The sequence below is a fragment of the Giraffa tippelskirchi genome, chromosome 6 (genome assembly GCF_054371585.1).
Source record: "Giraffa tippelskirchi isolate mGirTip1 chromosome 6, T2T-mGirTip1v1.2.pri, whole genome shotgun sequence".
NCBI classification, from domain to species: Eukaryota; Metazoa; Chordata; class Mammalia; order Artiodactyla; family Giraffidae; genus Giraffa; species Giraffa tippelskirchi.
The window spans coordinates 117,742,533-117,768,972 of record NC_137280.1 but is presented as its reverse complement, the minus strand read 5'-3'; the positions used below and the strand labels follow the sequence as shown (position 1 = coordinate 117,768,972).

At 44.8% G+C, this 26,440-nt stretch overlaps 3 protein-coding genes and 1 pseudogene across 8 annotated transcripts; 1 reads left to right on the top strand and 3 right to left on the bottom strand.

Annotated features, from left to right (window-relative positions):
- Positions 1 to 613: 613 nt before the first annotated feature.
- LEAP2 (liver enriched antimicrobial peptide 2) lies at positions 614 to 1,380 on the bottom strand. The gene is made up of 3 exons (XM_081502820.1): positions 1,324 to 1,380; positions 966 to 1,105; positions 614 to 650 (listed from the first exon to the last, which is right to left on the bottom strand). Exons 1-3 carry the CDS (start codon positions 1,378 to 1,380, stop codon positions 614 to 616), a joined length of 234 nt encoding a protein of 77 aa, XP_081358946.1.
- Positions 1,381 to 2,570: 1,190 nt separating this feature from the next.
- GDF9 (growth differentiation factor 9) lies at positions 2,571 to 12,563 on the top strand. 4 transcript variants are annotated; one of them, XM_081502815.1, is made up of 3 exons: positions 2,571 to 2,632; positions 9,746 to 9,941; positions 11,059 to 12,563. In XM_081502815.1, the coding sequence occupies exons 2-3, from the start codon at positions 9,809 to 9,811 to the stop codon at positions 12,021 to 12,023; spliced, it is 1,098 nt and encodes a 365-aa protein (XP_081358941.1). In that variant the 5' UTR covers positions 2,571 to 2,632; positions 9,746 to 9,808; the 3' UTR covers positions 12,024 to 12,563. The 4 variants fall into 4 exon arrangements, with proteins under 4 accessions (XP_081358941.1, XP_081358939.1, XP_081358940.1 ...); XM_081502813.1 differs by lacking the exon at positions 2,571 to 2,632 and adding an exon at positions 7,613 to 8,121; XM_081502814.1 differs by lacking the exon at positions 2,571 to 2,632 and adding an exon at positions 7,613 to 8,675.
- UQCRQ (ubiquinol-cytochrome c reductase complex III subunit VII) lies at positions 6,299 to 7,512 on the bottom strand. 2 transcript variants are annotated; one of them, XM_081502818.1, is made up of 3 exons: positions 7,466 to 7,512; positions 7,142 to 7,309; positions 6,299 to 6,498 (listed from the first exon to the last, which is right to left on the bottom strand). In XM_081502818.1, exons 2-3 carry the CDS (start codon positions 7,293 to 7,295, stop codon positions 6,404 to 6,406), a joined length of 249 nt encoding a protein of 82 aa, XP_081358944.1. In that variant the 5' UTR covers positions 7,296 to 7,309; positions 7,466 to 7,512; the 3' UTR covers positions 6,299 to 6,403. The 2 variants fall into 2 exon arrangements, with proteins under 2 accessions (XP_081358944.1, XP_081358945.1); XM_081502819.1 differs by having other exon boundaries at positions 7,475 to 7,512.
- Positions 12,551 to 14,599, bottom strand: LOC145510714 (splicing factor U2AF 65 kDa subunit pseudogene; annotated as a pseudogene). Its single transcript, XR_014057231.1, has one exon. The product of XR_014057231.1 is annotated as a splicing factor U2AF 65 kDa subunit pseudogene (transcript).
- Positions 14,600 to 26,440: the final 11,841 nt, after the last annotated feature.

Sequence of the window (26,440 nt, the reverse complement as noted above, 5' to 3'; positions counted from 1 at the left end):
CTGTTATTCTTGGTGGCTTGAGCTTTAATTGTTTCATTTAACTAGGTTTTTCTTCTGGTTCTCTCTGTCCATAGACAAACCAATATTGCCTGTCTTTGTACCTCACTGATAGGTTCTTTACATGCAATGAAGGGTTAAGATCCAGGGCCATAGTTTATGAACTTGCTGAGGTTAATCACTAGCTATTACTAAACTTTTGCCTTTAGCCTGCCATTGTGTTTTTATTACCTGAAGAAATGTTAACTCTCACTGCAGTTTCCAGGTTAAGAAGTTAACACATTATCATTAGGCAATGCTGGGTTTTCTGTAGTATACAAAATGAATCCTTCCCCTCGAAAGTGTGAATTCCAGGCTGCCAAAATTTCAGTTTGAGACATTTAATAGTATCCATAGAAAAATAAACTCTTAAGTTAACAAGTTTAGTTATGCTTATCTACATATCAACATTCTAAGAAGAAACAGAGACCAATTTAAAGCATATATCTGTCTTCAAACATTTAAAAGCAAGATTGCTTTACTTAAGTGTCTCCAGCCAAATGCAGTCAATCAATATTCCATAGAACGGAGCATTGTTGTAGGTAATTGCTGTCCTCTTTTTCCCCTACTGTGTACATCATTCCTGGGCCACACTTAGGGAGCAGCGTCTTTTTCTAAGGGAAAAGAAAGGTGATTTTTAACACAAAGGTCTAACAGTGCCCAGAGCCAGGTCTACTGCATTTCCTTCCTGTGCTTGATATCCAATCAGGGTAGAGCAAAGAAAGGAAAGGTACTACTCTATCAGGGTACCTGTGCGGAGCTGTTCTTGGCTCTTAACTCTTGACTGTCCTCCATGGAGCCCCTATCCTTAGCCCAGGCAGTCCTCCACCCCAGTTGCATTATTAGGTCTGTATGTGCTGATCTCTTCTCTGCCCAGCTTCCCAGGTCTCTTGGGTCCAGCCAGCCCTGCTCGCAGGTTTGCGGAGTACCTGCATAGCCTCGTGATACATTCAGAATCATCCCGACAGGAGGCTCCAATGGGCCTGAGGGAAACCCCTCTCCAAAATGGGGTCATTCTCCTCGGCCTTCTCTTTGCTGAAGTCAGTTCTGGTATTGGAGAGCCATCTACCTGTAAGGCAAAGACAGAGCCACCTCAGGTGTAGAAGAATTGAAACCTTACTATTTACCTTAGAATAATGATCACCACCACCCCCACCCCCACCCCCAGATGCTGTAGCAGGAATGTAGGTCCATTCTTCAGGACTGTGTGTGGCTCTCAAGTTCTGCCTACAGTTCCACCTCCACCGCTACCATCCCCACACACCCACATATGTATCCTGTCCTTACCTGGGCTAACAGCAACAGGCAGATCATGAGTACTGCAAAGAGTTTGAGGTGCCACATCTTGATCGAGGGGATCCAGGAGCCTGAAGGCCGGGCACAGTACCCACTTCTTTTTATAGACAGACCCACCTCCTTTTTGGTTGTCAGGTAAGATGGGGGCAAAGTTTATATTTGCAGTCAAGGTCAGTTTAATAAGTTAATGTCTACCAGAGAGGAATATGTTCAAGGCCTGCCTCTCAGGCATGTATTTACTGATCCCTCATCTGGACTTTGATTGTGTTGCTGGCTCAGACTTTTTAAACCCATTTTACCAAAAGTCAGCACTACTTCCTCCCCTTTGAAAAGCCACGTGAAGCCATTGAGGGAGACCAGGCACCTAGCCACATTTTCATTCCAAAATAGCTCAATGAAATTACTAATCAAAATAGAATTCTCATAATGAGGTCTTTAGAAACAGTGTTGAATCCTTTCGGCTTATTTAGGAAAGAAGCACTGATCTCTTGTTACAGGCAATTGGATATGGCCCTTATCTCCCTTCTGTGGAAAGATGTATGTGAGAGGATGCTTCAGCCAGACTTGCCTACAGTGCCCCAAATCCTTGTTTGTATAGATTTACTGTCACCCTAATTATTTGTTCCCCATCATTTGTCTAGAAAATGGAAACCCAGCAGCAGAAAATTCAAAGTCCAACCTACCTGCTATCTCCCAGGGGAAGGGCAATCAGGACTGACATGTTTCAATCATGGACAAATTGAATAAGTATTGGTTGACTTTGTTTCGATCTTTAAAATTTGAGGAAATAGCAGGGCCTCCTAAGTCAGTGAAAGCTTGACAGTGGTGACAGATATTGCAAATCTTGAATTACTGCCTTTCCTGCCAGTACATGAGGAAGCCTTTTACAGAGCACATCCATCAACTTCAGGGAAGCAGGCATAGGGCTGAGATCTCTCCAAAGCCCAAACCATCTGTCACCTTAAGTAGGAACCACTGCAAGTCCCTAAACCAGAAAGAGCATGTACCTAAGCCATGAGTAATTATGGGTACTCATTAAATGACAGCTATTTTAATAAGTTTGTAGAGAAAGGTGTGAATTTGAATTCTGTGAAAAAGATATATAGGACTTCAGATCTTCCTTTGATCTGGAAGAAAAAGCCAACAAAGGCAAAAAGATTTTTATTTTCTGCCTTGTGTCTCCCTGAATATTTGGCTGATACCTCTTCCCTAAGCCCTTCTCATCTTCACAGGTTGGATATGTGGTGAGAGCCTGCCTGTTCCCCAAGAAAAAAGTGGTGGAGATGTGGCACAGCTGAAGGTACTACAGGACAGTCACCAATCCTCTTGGCAAGGGAGTAAAGGGTAGTATGGTAGACCTCAGAGCTGGGGTTGGGTAGGGTAGGACCACAGATCATCCATCTGCCTGTTCCCAGTCCTTTCAGGACCAGGCTAGGCCTGGAGACAGACGCCATTGCTTGCACTTAAGGAACGTGGAGAAGCAGACCTATGCCAAACTCACCTAACCAATCCTGCAAGTTTGAGACTAATTAGCTGTTCCTTCACTCCTGAGCTTCGATACAGAATGACCTCAAGTAGGGGCTTAACTAGGAACTCCTGTGGGATGGAGAAGAGGCTGTGAGGTGACCTAGTGAACATTAGGTAAGAACAGAAATCTGATGAAGTAAGCAAAAGCCTGAACAACGTGATAGCCTAGAGCCAGTTGGGTCTGTGGGCTGAGGGCCAACCTCCCCTTAACAAGCCTACAGTGATGTGCCAAGTGGGATGTGGAAAGGGCTTATTCCCAAGATGGATGCTTTCTCCTAGTCCTCCATTTCTGCCATCCTGTACTTCAGGCAAAATCAAAGTAGCCTGTTGTGCTAACTTACAAAGCCAATACTACAGCCAAGGGAAAGGCCTGGGGCTTTGGGGCCCCTCTTTGTAGGGAGAATAAAGGACTGGCTATTCATCATCATGGGTGTGACAACACTGCAGAAGCCTTTGTGGCCCAAGCCTCTATCCTGTATGCCATCCCTCCTACCAAAAGAAAAGATCCATTAGTTACTGCCCATGGAGGAATCACTGTGAGGGAGAGTATTTCAATGTGTCTATACTAACTCGGTAGTTGTTTTATTTAAAATCAAACGTTTAAAAGCAAAGTGGCATCCAGACAGCATTCAGCTGAAGTGACAGAATTGTCCAGATGTGGGCATGGCCATCCCACATCCCTTGAGTAGCTGTGAAGGCCTAGTCTTGAAATTAAAAAATTAACATTTTAAAAGTGCAGGGGCTCTCTACAATCAAGTATTTTGCTGAATGAATCAACATAAAAGTACATGTCCCTTTCTCCAGCAGAAAGGTGCAAGCAGCCATAAGGAGAAGAAATGCTTGGCTGGAAAGCAGAAGCCAGGGACCTACGTAGGGTAGGGTAGCTGACCAGAGGCCAGCCCTGCCCCTCTTTGGGCTTTAGTCTGTTGTGTCAATGAGACGGATGGGAGCACCTCTGTGAGGCCTCTCAGGCACTGACATGTGGGGTTTCAAATGATTAATTTACAAGAAGAAAGTGAGACTGAAGCCCGGTTGATAGCTTACAGCTTGGTAACTCTGAATACAACTCCGAGGGATTTTCTGTTTCTGAAGTTAAGTGCCTAGGATGAAATGGGAGACCGAGGGGGTAGCTACATGAGCAGCTGTTTGAAACACATTCCAGGTGGAGGGAAGATCATGAAGGGCTTGACAGTAATTGGAAACTTTTTTGCTGTCCCTGAGTAGGAGATGCCTAATGAAAAATGAAAGACTGAAATGGAAAAACTTTTCCGGGTAAAACTTCAACAGAGTGTATTTTTGCTCAATTGCTGGCTAGAACTGGCATGGACTTCTGGGCCTGCATCTCTGGGAACGTGTTGGCTGATGGAAGTGTCCCCTTTACAGCATTCTGCAGACCAGAGATAAATGCCTTTGTGGGAGCAGGAGCATTGGTGGGGAAAAGGAGGGCTAAATGAAAACGTGATTGTGCCCCAACAGCAGGTGAAGGAGCCACACCCGGGCTGGAGGTTCCAAGTGAGTGGGTTATAGGGATAGAGGCCCACAACAGTGGTCCCTCTTAAGAGACCACCCATTTTCAGTTTATGAATTTCTACAGATAGAATAGTCCATAAAATGATCCCAGATCCCAGTCATGTACAGGTGTACTGAGCTATAATTCATATTCCACACCATTCACCACCACCACTACCCCCACCCTCCAGGACCCTACTACACAGAGCTCTAGTCACCAAACATAGAGAGGGAGATCCTTTAGTGACGGACAGGCTTAAAGCAGCGCTTAACAATTTTATCTGGAAGTAGAAGCTTAGCACATGGAAAGGTTTATAGGACAGTCGTCTCAGTAGAGCACTACTGGGATAAAAGATTTCAGGCCAGAAGGCTCAGTACCTGGTCTAGACTAAGAAAGGGTTAAGTTTGATTTGGGGCTGGACTCTCCAAAGCACTCAAAGAACCAGGAATAAAAGTCTAAAATGAAGCAAAGATGGGACAAGGGTGGCCATGCCACCTAGGAACCTTGGGGCTAAAATTGGAGGGAAAAAAGAAACAGAGATCAATAGCCTGTCAAGGCAGTAATCGATCCTCCCCTGGCCCATGAACCTGTTTGGGCTACGCAAGATTAAGAATGGGTACATTTACACCTTTAAGTTCACAGCTTTCATCAGATTCTCAAAGGAGGCTATGACCCAAATATGTTGCATATCAGGCAGCGAGCCCTGGGAATAAACTTGGACAAGAAGCCAAACAGGAAAATTACAGTTTGGTGAGGCTAGTTTTCATCACACCACAGTTCTGTTAGGCCTGCACTACCTTATCAGACTCGTACATGTCACTCATTTCAGTTACCTCAGCCCTATGGCTTTGTCTTAATATACCTATTTTATGGGTAAGCAGGTCATAGCTCAAGAATGAGGGTTTCTTGCCTTTACCACACATTAGGGAAGCAAGTTAAAAGGATATGGGCCCCAGGTCTATTAGTCTTCTCAGCTGTACCTCCTTATCCTGCCTCACAATCAATGCAATCTACTGATACGTTACAGATTTTTGAGGTAGTTTTGGTTCATGAAAGGCAGGAATAATACAATAAGAAGGAAAGACACAGCCTGAGCCATAAGTTGACCTACCCTGTGAAAGCTGCTGCTCTGGACCAACAGGAGAGCTCCTTAGAAGATAGGAAGTTTCTAGAAATGGAGTAGGGAACCACAAGCATAAACTGCCAACACCTACCCATGCCATCTCCTGGTGAAGGGAAAAGGGTACTTTTTCCACTAGAAAGATAATTCAAAGGCTCTAAGACAGGGATAAACATTTTCCATAAAGGGTCAGAGAGTAAATATTTTAGGTTTTATGGGTCATACATAGCTAAAAAGCACTGTTAGCAACCTGGTACAAACACAGCCAGTCTGCTGACCGCAGTTCTAGAGGCAAAGGAGTCACCTCACCTCTTCCTTTGATAGCTATCATGTAGTACAGCATAGCTTTAAGAACAGAAACTTTAGTGTCAGATTCTACCATTCACTAGTTGTATAATTTGGGGCCAATTATTTAACCTCCCTGCCTGTGTCATCTGCAAAATGAGTGTAATGGTGATACGTCAAAGGTACTTGTGAAGGAAAAAACACCAAAGGTAGCTGTTAGGTTTAAAAGACATTATTTGTGTAAAGGGCTAACAATAGCTGACACATAGTAATTACTAGATTTTACTATCAATGTGGAAGCAGTGGGCAGGGAGCTAACATCCCCTACAGTTGATACTATCCACAACCGTTCAGTTGCAGCTACAGTCTTGTAGGTTACAGAACAAGGGGTGAGCCACACTCCTTCCCAAACTCAGACTAGCCAAAATGGTTCAGGAATCATGCTGGGGTGGGGAATTCATGAACTTGAAAACTGGTAGTCACATCCAAGGACTCTGCTTACACAACACACAAAATCACAACAGTGCAGCCCATAATAAGTTTATTGTGTCTTCAAGACACTACAATATACACTCCTCTCCCAGAAAAGGGGCTTTCAGAGACAAGGAACCATTATCCAGATGAGTTGCTTATTTGTCATTTTCATAGGCAGCTGGATTCTTCCTCTTCGATTTCTCAAACTCCTGCATTCCCCATGTGTAGAGAAGATAAAACACTACGAACGCTATAAAAATAATAAATGAGAGTAAGCAGTGAGCACATACAAGACACATGGATCCCAGTCCTCTTTTCTGATTCACCTTATATTCTGCTTTCCTGTCTCTAGTTCTTAAGAAATCATTCTTAAACCAGATGATCAAAAAGCTTACCCTACAAACCCATTCATTTTTCAGCTGTGTAAAAGAAAGGGGTTTATCCAGGAAAATTGTGAATTGTGACCAAATCTTCCCTATCGCTCCCCTGTTGCACATTTTAAAATGCTTTAAAAACTGAGGTCAAATTCACATAGCATAAACTTCATCATTCAACCATTTTGAAATGTACACTTCTGTGGGTTTTAGCAAAGTCAAAATGTGCAACTATCATCACTATCTGCTGCACCTTTAACACAAAACAGTTCACTGCTAAGAAAGAAGTGGGTAAAGATGACCTCAGAGGGAGACACTGGAATCACACAAGTGACCTTGAACCACTCTGTGACCCAAATCCCTCATCTGTAAGATGGGGAGGATATGACCAGTTCAACGGCATTCAGGACTATTGAAAGAGAAAGCGTGTGTATGGCGAGCTGCAGAGTGCTCAGTGAGGGGACCGCAGTACCCTCTGTGGATGGGAATCTAGACCCTCCGCCCGGCCAGGGCACTCACGCGGCGCGACGCGAAAGATGCACGCCCGAGTTCGGCGCAGCACGTTGGGGATGCCCTTGCTGAAGTAGTGGGGAAAGGCGCGCTGCTCGAAGGGCGACAAGCTGTAGGTGATCACATGCCGCACCCGTGTCAGATGCCCAAATTCGCGGCCCATGGTCGCGGCGGCCTCTGCAAGACGGATGGTGGACAGATGTTGGGCTCAGGCCCGGGACTTGCCGCCGTCAACCCGAGACCTTGCGCGGCACTCCTCATCCTTCCAACCTAGAACGCAACCCCACCCTCCAGAGATCCCCGAGACCGCGCGACGCGGCCCCACTCACACACCGAGGTCACCTCGCCCTCCGCAGCACAAGACCCTCCGGCTTCCGTCCGCCACTTCCGGTAAGATCGAACGCCGCGCTAGGAGACGGTGAGGTCACTTCCTGGAGAACTAGTTCCCGACTGTCTCCAGGTGACGGCGCCATTGCCCCCAGTGCCGAAGAGACGTGCCCCCGCCGCGTGACGTGAGGTGGGCGGTCCCTGCTCTGGGGTGGGGCCAAGCGCCTCTGGACTGGCTCTGGGGTCCCGGGGCGACCCCCATCGGATCCCCTCAATCTTCTCCTCTGTTCCCGGCTTTCCTCGGAGCCTCAGGAAGCGGCCGGAACCGGACGGACTAAGAGTAGAAGAGCGAGGGGCCTGTCAACCTCGAGAGCTGCCCTAGGGTCGGGTGTCCTGGCGCGGTGGAAAGCGTCTTTGAGGCCGCCGCCTGGCAGTCAACACGCGACGTTTTGTACTGTCATGTCTAGTAAGCTGGAACCGGAATCGGCTATGGTCAGGCCCTCAGCGACCCCAGGACCCGAATCAGGGACACGTATCTGAGACGTCTCTTGTCAGCCACCGGATTAGAAGCCACTGGCAGGGTGTAGACTTTCCCAAGAGATAATAAAACTGTTGCCATTTTATTGGCTAAAATGTTTTCATTTAGCCACAAGAGTCCTCAGGTAATAGTCCAGCAAGTGATGAGCAGCTGTTAGTGATTGTAGGAGGGAAGAGGCGATCTCCACCGCAGCAGGCTTCGCCCTGACAGGGTTCTGCCTGGGGCCGAATGTCAAGTTGCCCGCTGTTCACTCCACTGCCCAGGAGGGAGGCAGGAACGTCGCCTGTGAGGCGATTCCATTTTCAGAAAGTGCTTTCTGCTTCAGGATACTGCTGTCCTGTACAGCTGACTGACTTTTCCACTTGATGCAACGTGTCTGTAAATGTGTTTTTCATGGAATTGCTGGCCATGTGTAATCTAGGACTAAGTTCTCATTAAGCAGTTTGGGTGTTTTATGACCCTCCTTGCCAGATCCGGGCCAGGGAGATTTGGCAGACCATGAACTTAAAATGTACCGATATACCTCGGTTTTATCAGCCTGGGTACTGCACAGACTGGTGCTGTATCTTACACGTTGAGTATATTCAGCTCTTCTTAGTACACCCATGTCTCATTTCTCTGAAACATAATCTCTAACCTGATCTTAGCTTAGAGGCAAGAACATAAATAGTGATACAGGTAAGAACAAAAATACCTAGCAAATTCTCTCACCATTTGAGTGACTATTAAAAAGCAACCCTTTCATTTATTTTCTAGCACCTGAAAACGTCTTTAAACCTTTCAATTAAAGTATGCATAGATGAAAGTGCAGACCAAAGTAAAGACATCAAGATATTATATTTTAAAATGAGTCAAGATTAAATATGATGTCCTCCTTTTTTAAAGCATATTGCAGTATTCCAAGTACATATCTTTATAAAGCTACCTGAGAGAACTAGGCAGAATAACAGTTCTCTGCTCTCTGGAATCTCAATTGCAGTTGTCAATTTCTCTCACCCTTCAAATCAACATGCAGTAGATAAACATTCTAAGCACCTGGAAGTGGGAGAGGTGGTGCAGATGCAGGGAGAAGAGTAAACCCAATACCATAAGTTGCATACCAACAGATCTGGGTATCATCATGAATAATTAGCTTTTCCACATGCCTTGGAAGTTTCAGCAAGCACCTAGGGAACATTTTAAGAATCCTAATCTCTCTCAAGAAATGGGCGGCTTTTTTTTTTTTTTAAAGATCATTCCTCACTTTCTCTTAGCCTTTCAGCTACATAGCTAGTCCATTAACTTAAGAGATTTTAAATAAATGCCAGGGGAAAGGAAAACTATATGACCAAGTAAATCTGTATCTAATTAGGACAAACTGGATGAATAGGGTGTTGTCAGCTGATAAAAATTATCCTCAGCTAAGCATCCTTGAGGTCTGATTACAGAAGTGAACCTAGCCCACCCACACACCTAAAGTTTATTTAAGAGACCAACCGAGGCTCTTCCTGGTTTTTAGGAAGAAGACTGGTATGGGGAAGTGCGTTCCTTGCTAGTTCTTCCAAGACATGGCGCTTCCCAACAAATTCTTCCTTTGGTTTTGCTGCTTTGCCTGGCTCTGTTTTCCTATTAGCCTTGATTCTCAGCCTTCTAGGGGAGAAGCTCAGATTGTATCTAGAACTAAGTTGGAATCTGAGGCTGAGACTTGGTCCTTGCTGAAGCATCTAAATGGGAGACACAGACCTGGTCTCCTTTCTCCTCTCTTAAAGGTTCTGTATGATGGGCAAGGGGGACCCCCCAGGCTGCAGCCAGATGACAGAGCTTTGCGCTACATGAAGAGGCTCTATAAGACATATGCTACCAAGGAGGGGACCCCTAAATCCAACAGAAGCCACCTCTACAACACTGTTCGGCTCTTCACCCCCTGTGCTCAGCACAAGCCGGTTCCCGGGGACCAGGCGACAGGTGTGTAGGAGCAGATTGGTTAATGGGTGGAGGGAAGAAGAAAACCCTTTTGCATTTCAGTTACAGAAAGGAGTTGGCCCTTGCTCCTTGACTTGCATTTTACTTTGCATGGTATTCAATATCCAAATCCAAACAAACCTGGTACTTGATCTTACTGTTTATTCCTAATGCCCTCATGGGTTGATGTAGGCTAAATCTCTTGCTAGAAGAGGTTTAATGGCCCTAAAGCCTGGGGAGAGTGCTGCTTGAAGTTAGCATCTTGTCCAGGGTCACAAAATCAGGACTGGAAAAAAAGGTATTTTGACTTCATTGCATATTCTTTCTAGTCTACCAATGTTGGCCTGGACATGAACCTACAGTACCTCTTTCAGCTGTTGGTGTGCTTTAGTAAACAGGATATTTTCCCCACGTTTGTTGCTCTCTATGAAAGGAAAGCTTAAGTCCTTATGTGGAACAGTAGATCCATACAAGGACAATGTGTTAGTCAACAATCTTGTGTGTGTGAGAGATGGGAGCAGTGCTATTTAAAAAAAAAAAAAATTATATTCATTAGCTTGTGACTTACAGAAAACCCTTCTAACCCAGCAGGTCATTTGTGGCTATCTTAAACCCTTCCTCCTTCCTTGATGTCCTGTTTCCTCACAGTGCATTTAGAGCTTCCATTTGTTGTCAGTCTCAAGTGTTCCAAATTAACTTAGACAAGTACTTTTTCTTTATTGATTCTGCTGGTAAGAACTTAGAATGTTTTCTTAACAAGCCTGGCAAGTGTCTTTTGATAGTTTTCCTCTTAAAGACTTTCCAAGAGAAAAATACTGCTTTCCTTTTTAGCTTCTTCATTGTTTGGAGCAAGTTATTAAGATTCTAAAACTTCAAAATATAATGATTCCCTCTTTTAATTCACCACCAAAGCTATTCTGAATTTCTGGTGATCCAGCAGTAAGTGGTACAGATAATGGTACAGATAATCTGCTTTTTCTTTACAACCCCTATCCCACCCTGACTTTTAAGGCTTAAGAAAGTGGGAAAAAAAGGGACAGAAGCACATTCTGAGGTACTAATTCCTTGATTTGACTCCCCGTTACATATGGCATTACTGTTGGATTGTTTTTCTTCTCAGGAACCCTTCCATCAATGGACCTGCTGTTTAACCTGGATCGTGTTACTGTTGTGGAACATTTATTCAAGTCAGTCTTGCTATATACTTTCAACAACTCCATTTCTTTTTCCTTTCCTGTTAAATGTGTATGCAACCTGGTGATAAAAGAGACCGAGTTTTCCAGCAAGACTCTCCCTAGAGCTCCATACTCATTTACTTTCAACTCACAGTTTGAATTTAGAAAGAAATACAAATGGATTGAGATTGATGTGACAGCTCCTCTTGAGCCTCTGGTGGCCTCCCACAAGAAGAATATTCACATGTCTGTAAATTTTACATGTGTAAAAGACCAGCTGCAGCATCCTTCAGCACAGGACAACCTGTTTAACATGACTCTTCTTGTAGCGCCCTCACTGCTTTTATATCTGAATGACACAAGTGCTCAGGCTTTTCACAGGTGGCATTCCCTCCACCCTAAAAGGAGGCCTTCACAGGGTTCTGACCAGAAGAGAGGGCTGTCTGCCTATCCCATGAGAGAAGAAGCTGCTGAGGGTATAAGATCGTCCCGTCACCGGAGAGAACAGGAAAGTGTCAGCTCTGAATTGAAGAAGCCTCTGGTTCCAGCTTCATTCAATCTGAGTGAATACTTCAAACAGTTTCTTTTTCCCCAAAATGAATGTGAGCTCCATGACTTTAGACTTAGCTTTAATCAGCTGAAGTGGGACAACTGGATTGTGGCCCCACACAAATACAACCCTCGATACTGTAAAGGGGACTGTCCCAGGGCTGTTGGACATCGGTATGGCTCTCCGGTTCACACCATGGTGCAGAACATCATCCATGAGAAACTCGACTCCTCAGTGCCGAGACCATCCTGTGTACCTGCCAAGTATAGTCCTTTGAGTGTTTTGGCCATCGAGCCTGATGGCTCAATCGCTTATAAAGAATATGAAGATATGATAGCAACTAAGTGTACTTGTCGTTAACACAGACTCCTGTCAAGTAAAACCGTGAGTCTCCTGGCCAATGTAAATGCCATGCACCTGTCTATGCATTTGGGAGGAAGTTTCATGTGTCAAATCTCTATACTACAGTGTGTGTGGTGTGTAAGGAGGAGCCTGTGTAGATTAGCATATTCTGTGGCATCTATCAATGTAAAGGGATAACAGCTGCCTTCCTCATGGCCAAATGTTTAAATGAAATGTATTTCCTTTTTTTTTTTTTAAGCGAATCAGCTACTTCCGACAGAAATGTATTTCTTTCACTTGCACTTTTGTTTCTTTAAAAATGTTTTGTAGTTTTCAAATACGTTTTGAACTTTATATTGTTAAATTTATTTCTAAGTTTGTTTTTTTTTTTGCTATTGGGAATGAAATATTTATTTTTGAGTTGTCTCCTGCTGTTATCTTGCATACACTTTATAAACCCGCACACACTGTCATAAATGCTCCTATCTCCTCATGATTTTTTTCCCTCCAAAACCCTTTTTTTTAAAAAAAAATACAACAAAATGTTTAATGAGCAAATTCGTCTTAGCAAATATGAAACTGCCACAAAGAAGAGGAGAGGGACAGGGGCCACGGGGTGGGGGGAAGGTCCGGGAGACTAGAGAGAATCAACTACATAAAAAACCAGGACGACACTGGGGGGAGGACCAGAGGCCAGGAGGACCGGAGCTGTGGTCCTGAGAGGGAAGGGGCAGGATACTGGGCCGGACAGCAAAATTCAAGAGTTTGGCCATAAAATATAAACATGCTGTTTCTACCGTGGGGAAGGGTAAGAGAAAGGGGGTGTCCGGGAGAAGACTGCTTCAGGGAGGGGCTGTGGGGGCCCGACCCCGCCCTGCTGTCACCCCCTCCCCGCCCTTCCCTGTGTGGGTCTGTGTGCGCGGGTCCCCAGTCCCCGCCCCGCCCCCACCCTTAACTGCTGCCACTCCAGTTGCTGCCGGCTGTCATTCGGCTATCACTCCTCTGCTCTTCGTCTTCAGAGGGGGAAAACCGAGGGAGCAGGAGCGGGGAAAGCCCCCAGCCAGCTCCGCCCCTGCCCTCCCCCGCCGCCTCTACCAGAAGTCCCGGCGGTGATAACAGTCGGGGTCACAGTATTTTGTGACGACCACTCTGTTGGCGAACTTGCGACCCGTCAGGCCCTGCATGGCTTTCTGGCAGTCAAACACAGAGGAGAACTCCACGAAGATCTTCCCGCAGCCGGGCACCTCCACGCCGTCCACGGGCCGCGGGATCTCGATGGATTTGACGAGCCCGTACTTGCCACATTCGTCGCGCACGTCTTCCACGATCTCCTCGTACTCCTCGTCGTCCAGCAGCTCCTTGGGCAGCACCATGTTCATCAGGCACAGCACCTCCGTTGGGTGCCCGCCCATCTGCACCTGCGAGCTCATCAGGCCGGGCACTTGCAAGGTCACGAGGGTCTGGTTGATGGTGCTCAGCGTGGCATTCTTGGAGCCCACACTCGCCCTCTGGGCAAGCAGCTTCTTATCTCCCAGCTGCATCCCGTTCAGCCCCGCGATGGCCTGGTCCGTGACGGTGATGTCCACGTACTCGCAGAAGGCATAGCCCTTGGAGAGCCCAGTGGCGCTGTCCTTGACCAGGTTGAAGGCCTTGAGCGGCCCGAACGACGTCAGCAGCTCTTTCACCTGGTCATCGTTCAGGTAGTTGGGCAAGCCCCCGATGAACAGCTTGTGTGCAGAGTCCGGGACCACGGTGGACACGACTCCAGGCACGTAGACAGAGGGGTTCTCCGACATGCCCGGCAGGGGTTGGTAGTCATGAGGCCTGCGGATCTTCAGCGACTGGCCCTGGAAGATGATGCCGTCGAAGGCCATGGCCTGGGTGGTCTCGTCCACTGAGCGGAACTCTAAGAAGGCAAAGTTCTTGTCCTGGTTAATCTGCACGGCCAAGACGGGGCTGCCGGGGGCCTGCGTCAGCACCCCCAGGCGCATATGAGCGTTGAAGAAATCCATCATGGCCTCCTCAGTGATGCCGAAGGGGATGTTGCCCACGTAGAGGCGCCGGGCCTGTCTAGTCATCTGGCTCCCGACCACAGGCACTGGCGTCGGAGTCACAGCCAGACCGTCGGAGGTCATGGTGGGGAGGAGGGCGGTGGCTGGAATCTGACCCGCAGCTTGCATGGCCTTGTACTGCACGGGGGTGATGTACTCGAAGCCCGGCGGCGGCACGTCCCAGTATTTGCGGACCTTCTTCTTCTCGTGGCAGGGGGAGCGAATCCGTCCACCGTGCTCCTCTTTAGCGCCTCTGGTTAAAGGTTTGCTGCGGCGCCGCCTGTCCCGGGAGGCGCTGCGCTGGTCCCGGTTGCGGCGGTCGCGGCCCTGGCTGCGGCGCTTGCGGTCTCGGCTCCGGGAGCGGCCGTGGCTGCGCTTGCGGTACCGGTTCTCCTTGTCGCGTTCTTGCTTATTCTCGTTGAGCTGCCGCTCGAACTCGTCGAAGCCCGACATGCTGAGGCGGCCGCGTAGAGCGCTGTGCAGCTTTCGCCTCGCCTTGCCGCGTGCCCGCTCCGGCCGCTTCCGCTACTTCCGGCCGCGGCCGGCGCTCCGCAGTCTCCTACCTAATTAAGGCCTGGCTGCCCGCCGCGCCACGCCACGCCACGCCACGCCCCCGCTCCGCCCCGCTCCGCCCCGCCCCCGCTCCGCCCCGCTCCGCCCCGCCCCCGCTCCGCCCCGGTTCCGCCCCTCCCCGCCTGCGCGCCCGCGAGGTGCCCCTCCCCCCAGGGTCTGGCTCCGAAACGCGGGCTGCACTCAATATGCCAGCAAATATGGAAAACTCAGCAGTGGCCACAGAACTGGAAAAGGTCAGTTTTCATTCCAACCCCAAAGAAAGGCAATACCAAAGCATGCTCAAACTACCGCACAATTGCACTCATCTCACACGCTAGTAAGTAATGCTCAAAATTCTCCAAGCCAGGCTTCAGCAATACCTGAACCTTGAACTTCCAGATGTTCAAGCTGGTTTTAGAATAGGCAGAGGAACCAGAGATCAAATTGCCAACATCCGCTGGATCATGGAAAAAGCAAGAGAGTTCCAGAAAAACACCTATTTCTGCTTTATTGACTATGCCAAAGCCTTTGACTGTGTGGATCACAATAAACTGTGGAAAATCCTGAAAGAGATGGGCATATCAGACCATCTGACCTGTCTCTTGAGAAACCTGTATGCAGATCAGGAAGCAACAGTTGGAACTGGACATGGAACAACAGACTGGTTCCAAATAGGAGAAGTACGTCAAGGCTGTATATTGTCACCCTGCTTATTTAACTTATATGCAGAGTACATCATGAGAAACGCTGGGCTGGAGGAAGCACAAGCGGGAATCAAGGTTGCTGGAAGAAATATCAATAACCTCAGATATGCAGATGACACCACCCTTATGGCAGAAAGTGAAGAACTAAAGAGCCTCTTGATGAAAGTGAAAGAGGAGCATGAAAAAGTTGGCTTAAAGTTCAACATTCAGAAAACTAACATCATGGCATCCAGTCCCATCACTTCATGGCAGATAGATGGGCAAGCAGTGGAAACAGTTGCTGACTTTATTTTTCTGGGCTTCAAAATCACTGCAGATGGTGCTTGCAGCCATGAAATTAAAAGACGCTTACTCCTTGGAAGGAAAGTTATGACCAACCTAGATAGCATATTAACAAGCAGAGACATTACTTTGCCAACAAAGGTCCATCTAGTCAAGGCTGTGGTTTTTCCAGTAGTCATATATGGATGTGAGAGTTGGACTATAAAGAAAGCTGAGCGCTGAAGAATTGATGCTTTTAAACTGTGGAGCTGGAGCAGACTCTTGAGAGTCCCTTGGCCTGCAAGGAGATCCAACCAGTCCATCCTAAAGGAGATCAGTCCTGGGTGTTCATTGGAAGGACTGATCATTTGAGAGGGAGAGGAAGTGTGTCTAAAAGCTAATCTTTACTTAACTTAACTTACTATCCCTTTTTCAGAGTTAGAGAGACTAACTCTCTACCTAAATTAGAGTAGAGAGTATACAATATATTGGGCTTCCCTAGTGGCTAAGTGGTAAAGAATCTGCCTGCCAATGCAGTAGATGTAGGTTGAACCACTGGAGAAGGAGATGGCAATTCATCCAGTGTTCTTGCCTGGCAAACCCCACAGACCGAGAAACCCGGCAGGCTTATATAGTCCATGGGGTCACAAAAGAGTCAGGCACGACTTAGCAACTAAACAGCATACAGTATAACCCATTTCTGTTGTATTAGTGATTGGTACTAACTCTTCGCCTTGGATGGCTTTATTTAAACGAAACAGCCTTGCAAATTTTCCCAAGAAATTGCAGGGTTTAAAATTTTTAAGACGTATTTTCTCCTCTGTATCTTCAAAACTCTGAACCTTTGGAAGGCGGTCAAGACCGTTTTTTTTGTTTTTCTTAGTTTGGTTTTGCTGCTTTCCCTCAGCTCCCATCACCCCACCCCTGCAGGTTTTTTCCAGGTGAGTTTAGCACTGTTAGCACTAAATTAAGCTGGCAGTGACTGGGTTATATTACAGAGCAGGCCTTGTTTGGATATGAGGGCTTTTATGTGGGTTTTCAGTAAATCTGGTAGGGGAAGCACACTGATTGAAACCGCTCACCCTGGCCAGACACCACAGTAACCATTTGCATGAGGTGTTTTATGACAGAGATCCTGTTAAGGAGTAGGAAACTAATAAGCCACCACCAACCAGAAGAGTTCGGGAAAGGTCAAAAGGAGACACCGCGTGTCCATCCACTTCCCAGAATACCTCTTGCTAGCATCCATCTTGGCTGAGCGATGCGTGCGTCACCAGGAAAGACTCTGAATTAGAATGATTGACCAAAGACAACCTGGAAACTAATCCCATCACCATAAAACCCAAGACTGTGAGCCACGTGACGGAGCTGTTCTCCTGGGTTCCCTTACCCTACTGCTCTCCACCCGGGTGCCCTTTCCCAGTAAAATCTCTTGCTTTGTCAGCACATGTTGTCTCCTCGGACAATTCATTTCCAGGTGTTAGACAAGAGCCCACTTTTGGGTCCTGGAAGGGGTCCCCCTTCCTGCAACAAATCTACCTTGAGAGAGAGAGCCCTGGAGGCGGGGAGTCCAGGGCTGAGCAGTGATTTCTGTTTCAGAGTTTGTAAAACCCTCATCTACAAATCAAAAGTACCTCCAAGATGCAAGTACTTCTCATTCTTGTAAGTGATCTTTGTTTGGTGCCTAGTGTCTAAAGACCGAGAAGGCAATGGCAGCCCACTCCAGTACTCTTGCCTGGAGACTCCCATGGACGGAGGAGCCTGGTGGGCTGCAGTCCATGGGGTCGCTAGGAGTCGGACACGACTGAACGACTTCCCTTTCACTTTTCTCTTTCATGCATTGGAGAAGGCAATGCCACCCCACTCCAATGTTCTTGCCTGGAGAATCCCAGGAATGGGGGAGCCTGGTGGGCTGCCATCTATGGGGTCGTACAGACTCAGACACGACTGAAGTGACTTAGCAGCAGCAGCAGCAGCAGTGTCTAAAGAAGTCAGCTGGGATTTTGATAGGGATTGTGGTGAATCTGTAGATTAGTTTGGGGTGTATTGCTATCTTAACAACATCAAGACTTCCAATCCATGGGTGTGGATCCATTTATTTAGATCTTCAGCTGGTAAAGAATCTGCCTGCAATGTGGGAGACCTGGGTTTGATCCCTGGGTTGGGAAGATCCCCTAGAGAAGGGAAAGGCTACCCACTCCAGTATTCTGGCCTGGAGAACTTCATGGACTGAGTTGTCCATGGGGTAGCAAAAGAGTTGGACATGACTGAGCAACTTTGACTTTCACTTTTGTTTCTTTAAAAATGTTTTGTGGTTTTCAAATACGTTTTGAACTTTATATTGTTAAATTTATTTCTAAGTATTTTTTTTGCTATTGTGAATGAAATATTTATTTATTTATTTATTTTGAAATATTTATTTTTGAGTTGTTTCCTGGTGTTATCTTGCATACACTTTATAAACCCGCACACACTGTCATAAATACTCTTACCTCCTCATGATTTTTTTCCCTCCAAAACACTTTTTTTTCTTTTCTTTTTCTTTTTTTTCAGAAAAATGGGACTGAAAAGTTTCAGGTGGCCCAGTTTCCAATAACTTTGCCATCTTGTTGTATAACTTGGAGTCATTATTCTTGGGTAAATGAGGCTGCAAGTGTAAGAGAGAAATAGTGTTTTGTTATTCTGTTATTCTTAGGATTAAAAAATATTTGGAATGGTCAAGCCACAAGTGATGGTGGCAGAGTACAACTGAACTTATTAAATCTCCCTTAATAGCCTAAAGGGAGCCAGGAGAGTTGCTTGAGCCCACACAGTGTGCAGTGGAAGCTGGGGATTGATATTCCAGGGTTGACAAGAGTAATAGTGGAAACTTTTTGCCCCTAGGGTGAAATGGTTTGGAGTTGAATTATGTGCTCCAAAAGAGGTCCCTTGTTAAATGCTTTTGTGTTCAACTTTTTGTGTCGACTTTTTGAAGGCATAATGCACTGAACCCTGAAGTTCTAGAACATAGAAATCATCGGATTTCCATTTTAGTTGGAAACTTCCTTTCTGTATAAAGAAGCAAATTAAGCATACTTTGATATCATTTAGGCACCAGCTCAATTCTTTGGGAAATTGAAAACTTTGTCTTACAAATCTCTGAAAATCATAACCTCTTTAAGATTATTTATCAAAAAAAAAAAAAGATTATTTATCAAAATATAGTTTACCCTTAAACAACACAACGGTTTGAGGCGCTGATCCCTTGCACAGTCAAAAATCCAAATGTAGGGACTTCCCTGGGGGTCTAGTGGTTAAGACTTCCACTGCAGGTTCATCGTTGATCGGGGAACTAAAGATCTCACATGTGGCAAGGCCAAAAAAACTAACAATTCGCATGTAACTTCTGATTCCCCACAAAATTTAACTACTAACAAACTGTTGACCAGAAGCCTTACTGATATGAACAGTCAATTAACACATATTTTGTTTGTTATATGTACTATAGGGCTTCCCTGTTGGCTCAGTGGTAAAGAACCCACCTGCCAATGCAGCAGACCCAGGTTTAATCCCTGAATCAGGAAGATCCCCTGGAGAAGGAAATGGCAACCCACTCCAGCATTCTTGCCTGGGAAATTCCATGGACAGATTTGGTGGGCTACAGTCCATAAGGTTGCAAAAGAGTTGGACACAACTTAGCTGCTAAAAAACAAACAAGAAAATGTACTATATCCTGTATTCTTACAATAAAGTAACTTAGAGGAAAGAAAAAAAAAATCTCCCTTAAGTATGGCTATTTTTAAATGGATCACATGAGATCTATCCACTTTAAGGATCCCTTATATTTCCCCAATTGCCCTAAACCGGCATTTATTTCCTCAAACAAGGGAATTTGTTTTGCTTTATTGTTTGTTTTGTTTTGTTTTTTTATCATGGTTTAGTTCTGTGGCTGAGTATGAAATTTGGTCTGCAATTGGAAGGTTTTGAAAATGGTAGGGGAGTTTGATGGAAGTTAAGTATTAGAGTCAGTGCCAAAATTAGGAGTAGATAAATAGTTCATCTATATAGGTAAGTTCTAAAATTGTCTGACTTAAAACAGTTTTGCGTAGTGTTTTGATGCTATAACTGAGTAACTGTAGCTTGAAGATCTGTGAGCTTGGCTTCCTCCCATCCCCTTAGGCTTTATTTGTAAATTTAGTCTCTTTCATAGGGCTTCATTAATATTCATGGCTTATGTTTGCAAAATTTAAACTTCAGAGAGTCTCTTCTACACAATTGAGGAGGATATGCTAGTCTCCCAGCTGCCTCCTCCATATGAAACCTGTTTTTCTTCAGTTACTCTTAAAAAGCTGCCAATTTAGAAAACAAATGAGAAAGGACAACAGTGATTTAGATCTGGAAATTCAAGGATGAGACTACATCTGCCTTAAATAGATGCATTCAGCTTTGGTATTTAGCCCAGATAAGATACGAGGTCACTTAATGTGATGAGTGCCTTAGTGTGCCAAGAGACAATGGGCCATGTCATGAGCTGGGTTCACCTTCAGCTCCGAGTTTCCTGCTCTTTATCGGTTTAAATCAACTCCTCTGTTACGCTGAATACTTTGTTTTACTGATCAGCTTCAAGGGTAGCAGCCGCTCAAGTTGGTTCAGAACTCAATTTAGCCAATCTGTGGGAAAAATTAGTTACTCTTTCATGAGGTAAAAGATGTACTCATGGTTATTTAAGTGACAAAAGAAAAATGCTCAGGCAAAAGAACCTGGTTTATATCAAAATTTTAAGTAGTCAATTTTAATTTGTAACTTTGGAGGGATTGTAACTTGTAAAATGATCATTGAAGTGAAATTAAAACATTTAAAATATTCTTTCAAATATTTAGAGGATGTAAATCCCCCCAAATATTTCTTAGGTATAAAGATTGGCTGAATGATTCATAGCGTAGAAAAGTATGCTGTTTTATACATTAACTGTTCTCTAAGAAGGAAAAATAAACACAACCAGGAGATTCAGACACTTCATCCTTAACCAGAAATGACAAGCCAAGTATGTTCTCTTTATGTGGTTAATTACTTCCAGATGGAGTTGTGCTTCCCAAACCCTATACATACTATACAATTTTTGGAAAGGGTCTTGATTTGTCAGTAAGACTAGGACTATTTCAATATTCATTTAAAGAACAGGATTTTGTAGATGGCCTGACAGTATTCCTTTGTCTTACCCTACTATGTAATACAACTTGTTTGGAAGAACTGAGTAACTAGATAAATGTGGATAAGAGTCAACTGTACATTTTCGAAATCTCATTAAGAATAAGTACCTTGTGAACAGTTCAGAGTCATTTGTAGAACTGTGTTTTGTGCTGGTGTCTTTCCACATTGAAGTGCTATGACTGGCAGTGTTAAGAGTTCACAGCCTGTGCCTGGATGTCATTTCAGTATTCTCAGAAATAATTAGCTCATTGAATAAATATTTATTGAACACTGACTATGGGCTGGGTGCTGTGTGTGCTTAAGAACAGTTTGATATCCTCAGCTTCACCTGCCAGAAAAGGAGACATCCTATATTCCCCTAAGTTCCATCAGTGAGCATTTATCACTACAGATTGTTCTGTGAAGGAATACATTTGGGTCAAAGGAAATGTTGACCCTAAAATCAATATAGTTTTTATCTCTGGATGGAATTAATGGTTCAGTATGTTTTCATCTGAGACCATTTTGCCTCTACCTTTGAAACAGCATGGAGAAGGCAATGGCACCCCACTCCAGTACTCTTGCCTGGGAAACCCCATGGATGGAGGAGCCTGGTAGGCTACAGTCCATGGGGTCGCGAAGAGTCAGACACGACTGAACGACTTCACTTTCTCTTTTCCCTTTCATGCGCTGGAGAAGGAAATGGCAACCCACTCCAATATTCTTGCCTGGAGAATCCCAGGGACAAAGGAGCCTGGTGGGCTGCCGTCTATGGGGTCGCACAGAGTCGGACACGACTAAAGCGACTTAGCAGCAGCAGTAGCAGTTGAAACAGCATACCCACATTTTCTTTATCTATTCATCTGTTGATGGTCACTTAGTTTCCTTCCATATCTTGGCAGCTATAAATAATGCTGCTATGAACATCGGGGCACATTTACTGTTTCAAATTAGTACTTTTGTTTCTTGTAGATATATACCCAGGAGCAGAGTAACTGGGTCATATGGTAGTTTGGGGCTTCCCCGGTCGCTCAGCGGTAAAGAATCTGCCTGCAATGCAGGAGCCACAGCAGACGTCAGTTCGATCCCTGGGCCGAGAAGATCTCCTGGAGGAAGGCATAGTAACCCACTCCAGTATTCTAGCCTGGAGAATACCATGGACAGAGGAGCCTGGCAGGCTACTGTCCATAGGGTCACAAACAGTCAGACATGACTGAACTGACTAGCATGGTAGTTTTATGTTTAGTGTTTTTGTAAAACTTCATACTCTTTTCCACAGTAGCTGCACCAGTTTACATTTCCACCAGTGGTGTATGAGAGTTCTCTTTTCTCTATATCCTCACCAACATTTCTCATTTGTGTTCTTTTTGATGCTAGCCATTCTGATAGATGTGAGATGATACCTCATTGTGGTTTTAATTTGCATTGTTGAGAATGTTATCAATAGCTGTGGGTTTGTCATATATGGCCTTTATTATCCTGTGAGGTATGTTCTTCTATACTTCTATACCCCCTATCTAGGGAGTTTTAAAAAATTTTTGTTTATCTTTGGTTATACTGGATCTTCACTGCTGTGCAGGCTTTTCTCTACTTTCGGTGAGCAAGGGCTACTCCCCAGTTGTAGTGTGCATGCTTCTCATTGTGGTGGCTTCTCCTGTTGTGAAGCAGGATCTCTAGGGCACAGGGATTCAGTAGTTGCAGCTTGTGGGCTCAGCAGTTTTGGCTCCCAGGCGCTATAGCACAGGCACTCGGGCTTAGTTGCTCCGTAGCATGAAAGATCTTCCCTGAAAGTGAAAGTCATTCAGTCGTGTACAACTCTTTGTGGATCCCATGGACTATACAGTCCATGGAATTCTCCAGGCCAGGATACTGGAGTGGGTAGCTGTTTCCTTCTCCAGGGGATCTTCCCAGACCAGGGATTGAACCCAAGTCTCCTGCATTGCAGGCAGATTTTTTATCATCTGAGCCACCAGGAAATCAGCTATAAGTAAGCATATATTCCCTCCCTCTTGAGCCTCCCTTCCACCCCATCCCACCCATCTAGGTCATCATAGAGCACCGAGCTGAATTCCCTGTGCTATATGGCTGCTTCCCACTAGCTATATTTTACACTTGGTAGTGTATATATGTGGAGAAGGAAATGGCAATCCATTCCACTATTCTTGCCTAGAGAATCTCGTGGTCAGAGGAGCCTGGTGGGCTGCTGTCCATAGGGTCGCACAGAGTCGGATGCGACTGAAGCAACTTAGCATGCATGCATGCATTGGAGAAGGAAATGGCAACCCACTCCAGTGTTCTTGCCTGGAGAATCCCAGGGACAGAGGAGCCTGGTGGGCTGCCGTCTATGGGGTCTCACAGAGTCGGACACGACTGAAGCGACTTAGCAGCAGCAGCAGCAGCAGCGTATATATGTCAATGCTACTCTCTCAACTTGTCCCACCTTCTTTCCCCGCTGTGTCCACAAGTCTGAGAAACATGGAGACTTTTAAACTACAATTTTACTTATTCAATAAATATTTACTGGGCACACCCTATATGTAAGGGACTCTTCTAGATGCTGATATGAGTGGTAAACAAGATAATCATGGCGCTTGATCTCATAGAGTGTCTATTACATGGGAAAGAGACCGACAATAAGCAATTAAACAACACAAGTAGATATATACAGGAACTTCTAGGCAGAACAAATGGATGTGAGAAGAAACTTATGTTCCAAGAACAGAAAGAACTGAGTGTGATTGGCAAGTGGGAAAGGAGAAAGAATGGGTAGAAGGCAAGTGGAGTGGGAAGAGATGAGACTGAAGAAGCAGACAGACCAGATGATACAAGACCTTGTTGACCAGTGCAAGGGGATTAGACTTATATATCTTGTTCAATAGGAAGCCCTTGAGAGTGTTTAACTGGGGGCCTGAAAGGGTTAGATTCATTGTTTTTTAAAGATCATATCAGTATTCTATGTAGAGTTGTTTGACAGAGATGAGTCTGAAACAGGGAGAACTTTGGGCTTTAGGGGGCTATTGTCATGGTCCAGGTGAGAGATGATGCTGACTTGGAATATGGCAGTGGAGATGGACATGCAAAGATGTGAAGAAACTTGGAATTTACTTTTGTGACCTCCATTTGTTACTTGGCCTATCTCTCTGAGCTTGTAGGCTGGCAGTCTTCTACTAAAAGAAACTTAGGTTCTTATGGTGAAATGAGGAGGTAAAACTTATCCTATTCCTTGGCTTTATATTCCCATCCATGTGAGCTGCTTTTAATTAAAATTTTTTCATTGTTCTGTTTGTTTTCTTATTCCATTGTTTCTTCAGTTTTGTTTCTGTTTGTTTGGGTTTTGCCTTTCACATTGGAGGCTTTTCTCAAATGTCTTTTGTCCATTTGTAAGTATAAGGCTCTAGAAAACTGTTGGAAGCTCTGCATGGGAGGGTGAGATGTGTTCATTTATGAGCTCTTTAGTTTGAGGCTCCTCTGTTTCTCTAAGTTTTTGCGCAAAAAAAATTATCCATTCTTCTGGTTGGAGGAAGATGGGGCAAAGATATATGCTTAGCTGCTGGTAGTATTAGAGCCCAGCAATGCAAAAGACAGTAAACTTTTACCTAATCCCTTTTTAATACAATACTGACTGTATCTCTTCCCCCAACCTCCACTATGCCTCTTTGTTTTAACTCTTCTGTCTGGAACTGTTTTGACTCAACTCCTACATAAAGTCAGGGTTTCCCTCATAGCTCAGTTGGTAAAGAATCCGCCTGAAATGTAGGAGACCCCGGTTCGATTTCTGGGTCGGGAAGATCCCCTGGAGAAGGGATAGACTACCCACTCTAGTATTCTTGGGCTTCCCTTGTGGCTCAGATGGTAAAGAGTACTCCTGCAATGCAGGAGACCTGGGTTCGATCTCTGGGTTGGGAAGATCCCCTGGAGAAGGGAAAGGCTACCCACTCCAGTATTCTGACCTAGAGAATTCCATGGACTTCATAGTCCATGGGGTCGCAAAGAGTCAGACATGACTGGGTGACTTTCACTTACATAAAGTCAACTCCTAGTCTCCTGCTGAGTTGGATAAGGAGTGATCCTCTTTCTGCTTGGAATGGGGAGTATGCACTGGGTCCAACTGTTCCATCTACAGATTTGGGCAATATCCACTTAGTTGTAGCTGGTACTGCTGCCTTCCATGGCATGTGGCATCATTCCCTGAGCTTCCCAGGATTCTGTTCAATGTCTCACCTAGCTTCTCATTGACATCCCCACTCCCCACAGGTTTAGATTTCCTTTTTAATTAGCTCTGTTCACTCTGCTAGACAATTTTCAGTGCAAAACTTTGTTCACACATCTGCTGTGCTCTCTTCACCTGTTCTTTGCCCTATGGGTATATTTAATAATCACTTTTAATGTCAGTGGGAGGAACTAGAGACAAGTTTGTGTCCTCAGCTCTTCAAATCAAAAGGGTAGATCTTTAAGCAACATGTAAAGTCCTGTACAAGGCTCTGCTTAGAGAAAGTGAGCAAGAAAGTCTATTGTGAATTCCCTTTGTGATCTGAAAATAACTTTCCACATGTTCTCTATTTGATGGCTTCCATAAACTTCACCACTCAATCCTTGTCCAATCAGTTTTGGGTATGGAAAACTGTCTAAAACAGGAGCATACCCAATATTTGGACTGTAAACCATATTTAACAAAAAAGTACTTCGTTAGATAGTATTGACTAGCAGGACTAATATTGACTACCTGCTAGTAAATTATCTGAAGTTGTGTCTAAATGTAGTAAAACTGAGTTCAATATAAGGAAAATTGAGTTCAGTTGTACCTATAGAAATGGGGAAAACATGCTTAACAATTTATTAAAGTCAAAATAAAGGTGAATAGGCCTAGCTTCCATTGCATCATTTGCCAGGAAATTTTGCACTGCAAACTGCAATCACTGCAAGATAGGAGAAGAAAGTAATCAGAATCATAGGTTTTCATTGTGTTCATGACCTTGACCAGTACCAGTCTGTGAAACATTTGTAAAGGGCTAAAGAAGGCTTGTGGAAATTAATGAATCTCAGGGGTTTTCTGAGATGATGTCACACACTGAGAACTTCCTGCAACTGAAGGGTTCATGGGTTAATCTTATCCAGTTCCTCCTTCATCAAAACTATAGGCAGATGAGATAAAAAAGAATCCCCAACAGAGTAGTACTTGGTTTATTACTACTCATCAGATTATACTAGAGAGAGAATGGTAGAGATGCCCCCAGGGAATATAGTAGAGCAACTAAAGGCATGAGTTCTGCAACTACCCTGGCTATAACTTAAGGCAAGTGAGTTAACCTCTCTGAACCCAGCTTCCTCATCTGTAAAATGGGCAAAAAATAGTACCTATTTCATAGAGCTGTTGTGTGGATTAAGTTAATACATCCAAAGAGCTTAAAACAATGTCAGGCAAATAGATTCTCACTAAGTGCTGCTTTATTAATACCACCGTAACAAAGATGCTCTGAACATGTGCTGTCCAATACAGGAGTCACTATCTAGTCACAATAACCCGTGGCTATTGAGCATTTAAAATGGGGCTTATCAAAGTTGAGGTGAGCTGTGAATGTATAATACACACAAAATCTCAAAGACTTAGTTAAAAAAAAAAGTAAAACATTTAATTTTGTTATATTGGTTACATGTTGAATACATTTGGATATGTCAAGGATGTGTACATATTTAATGT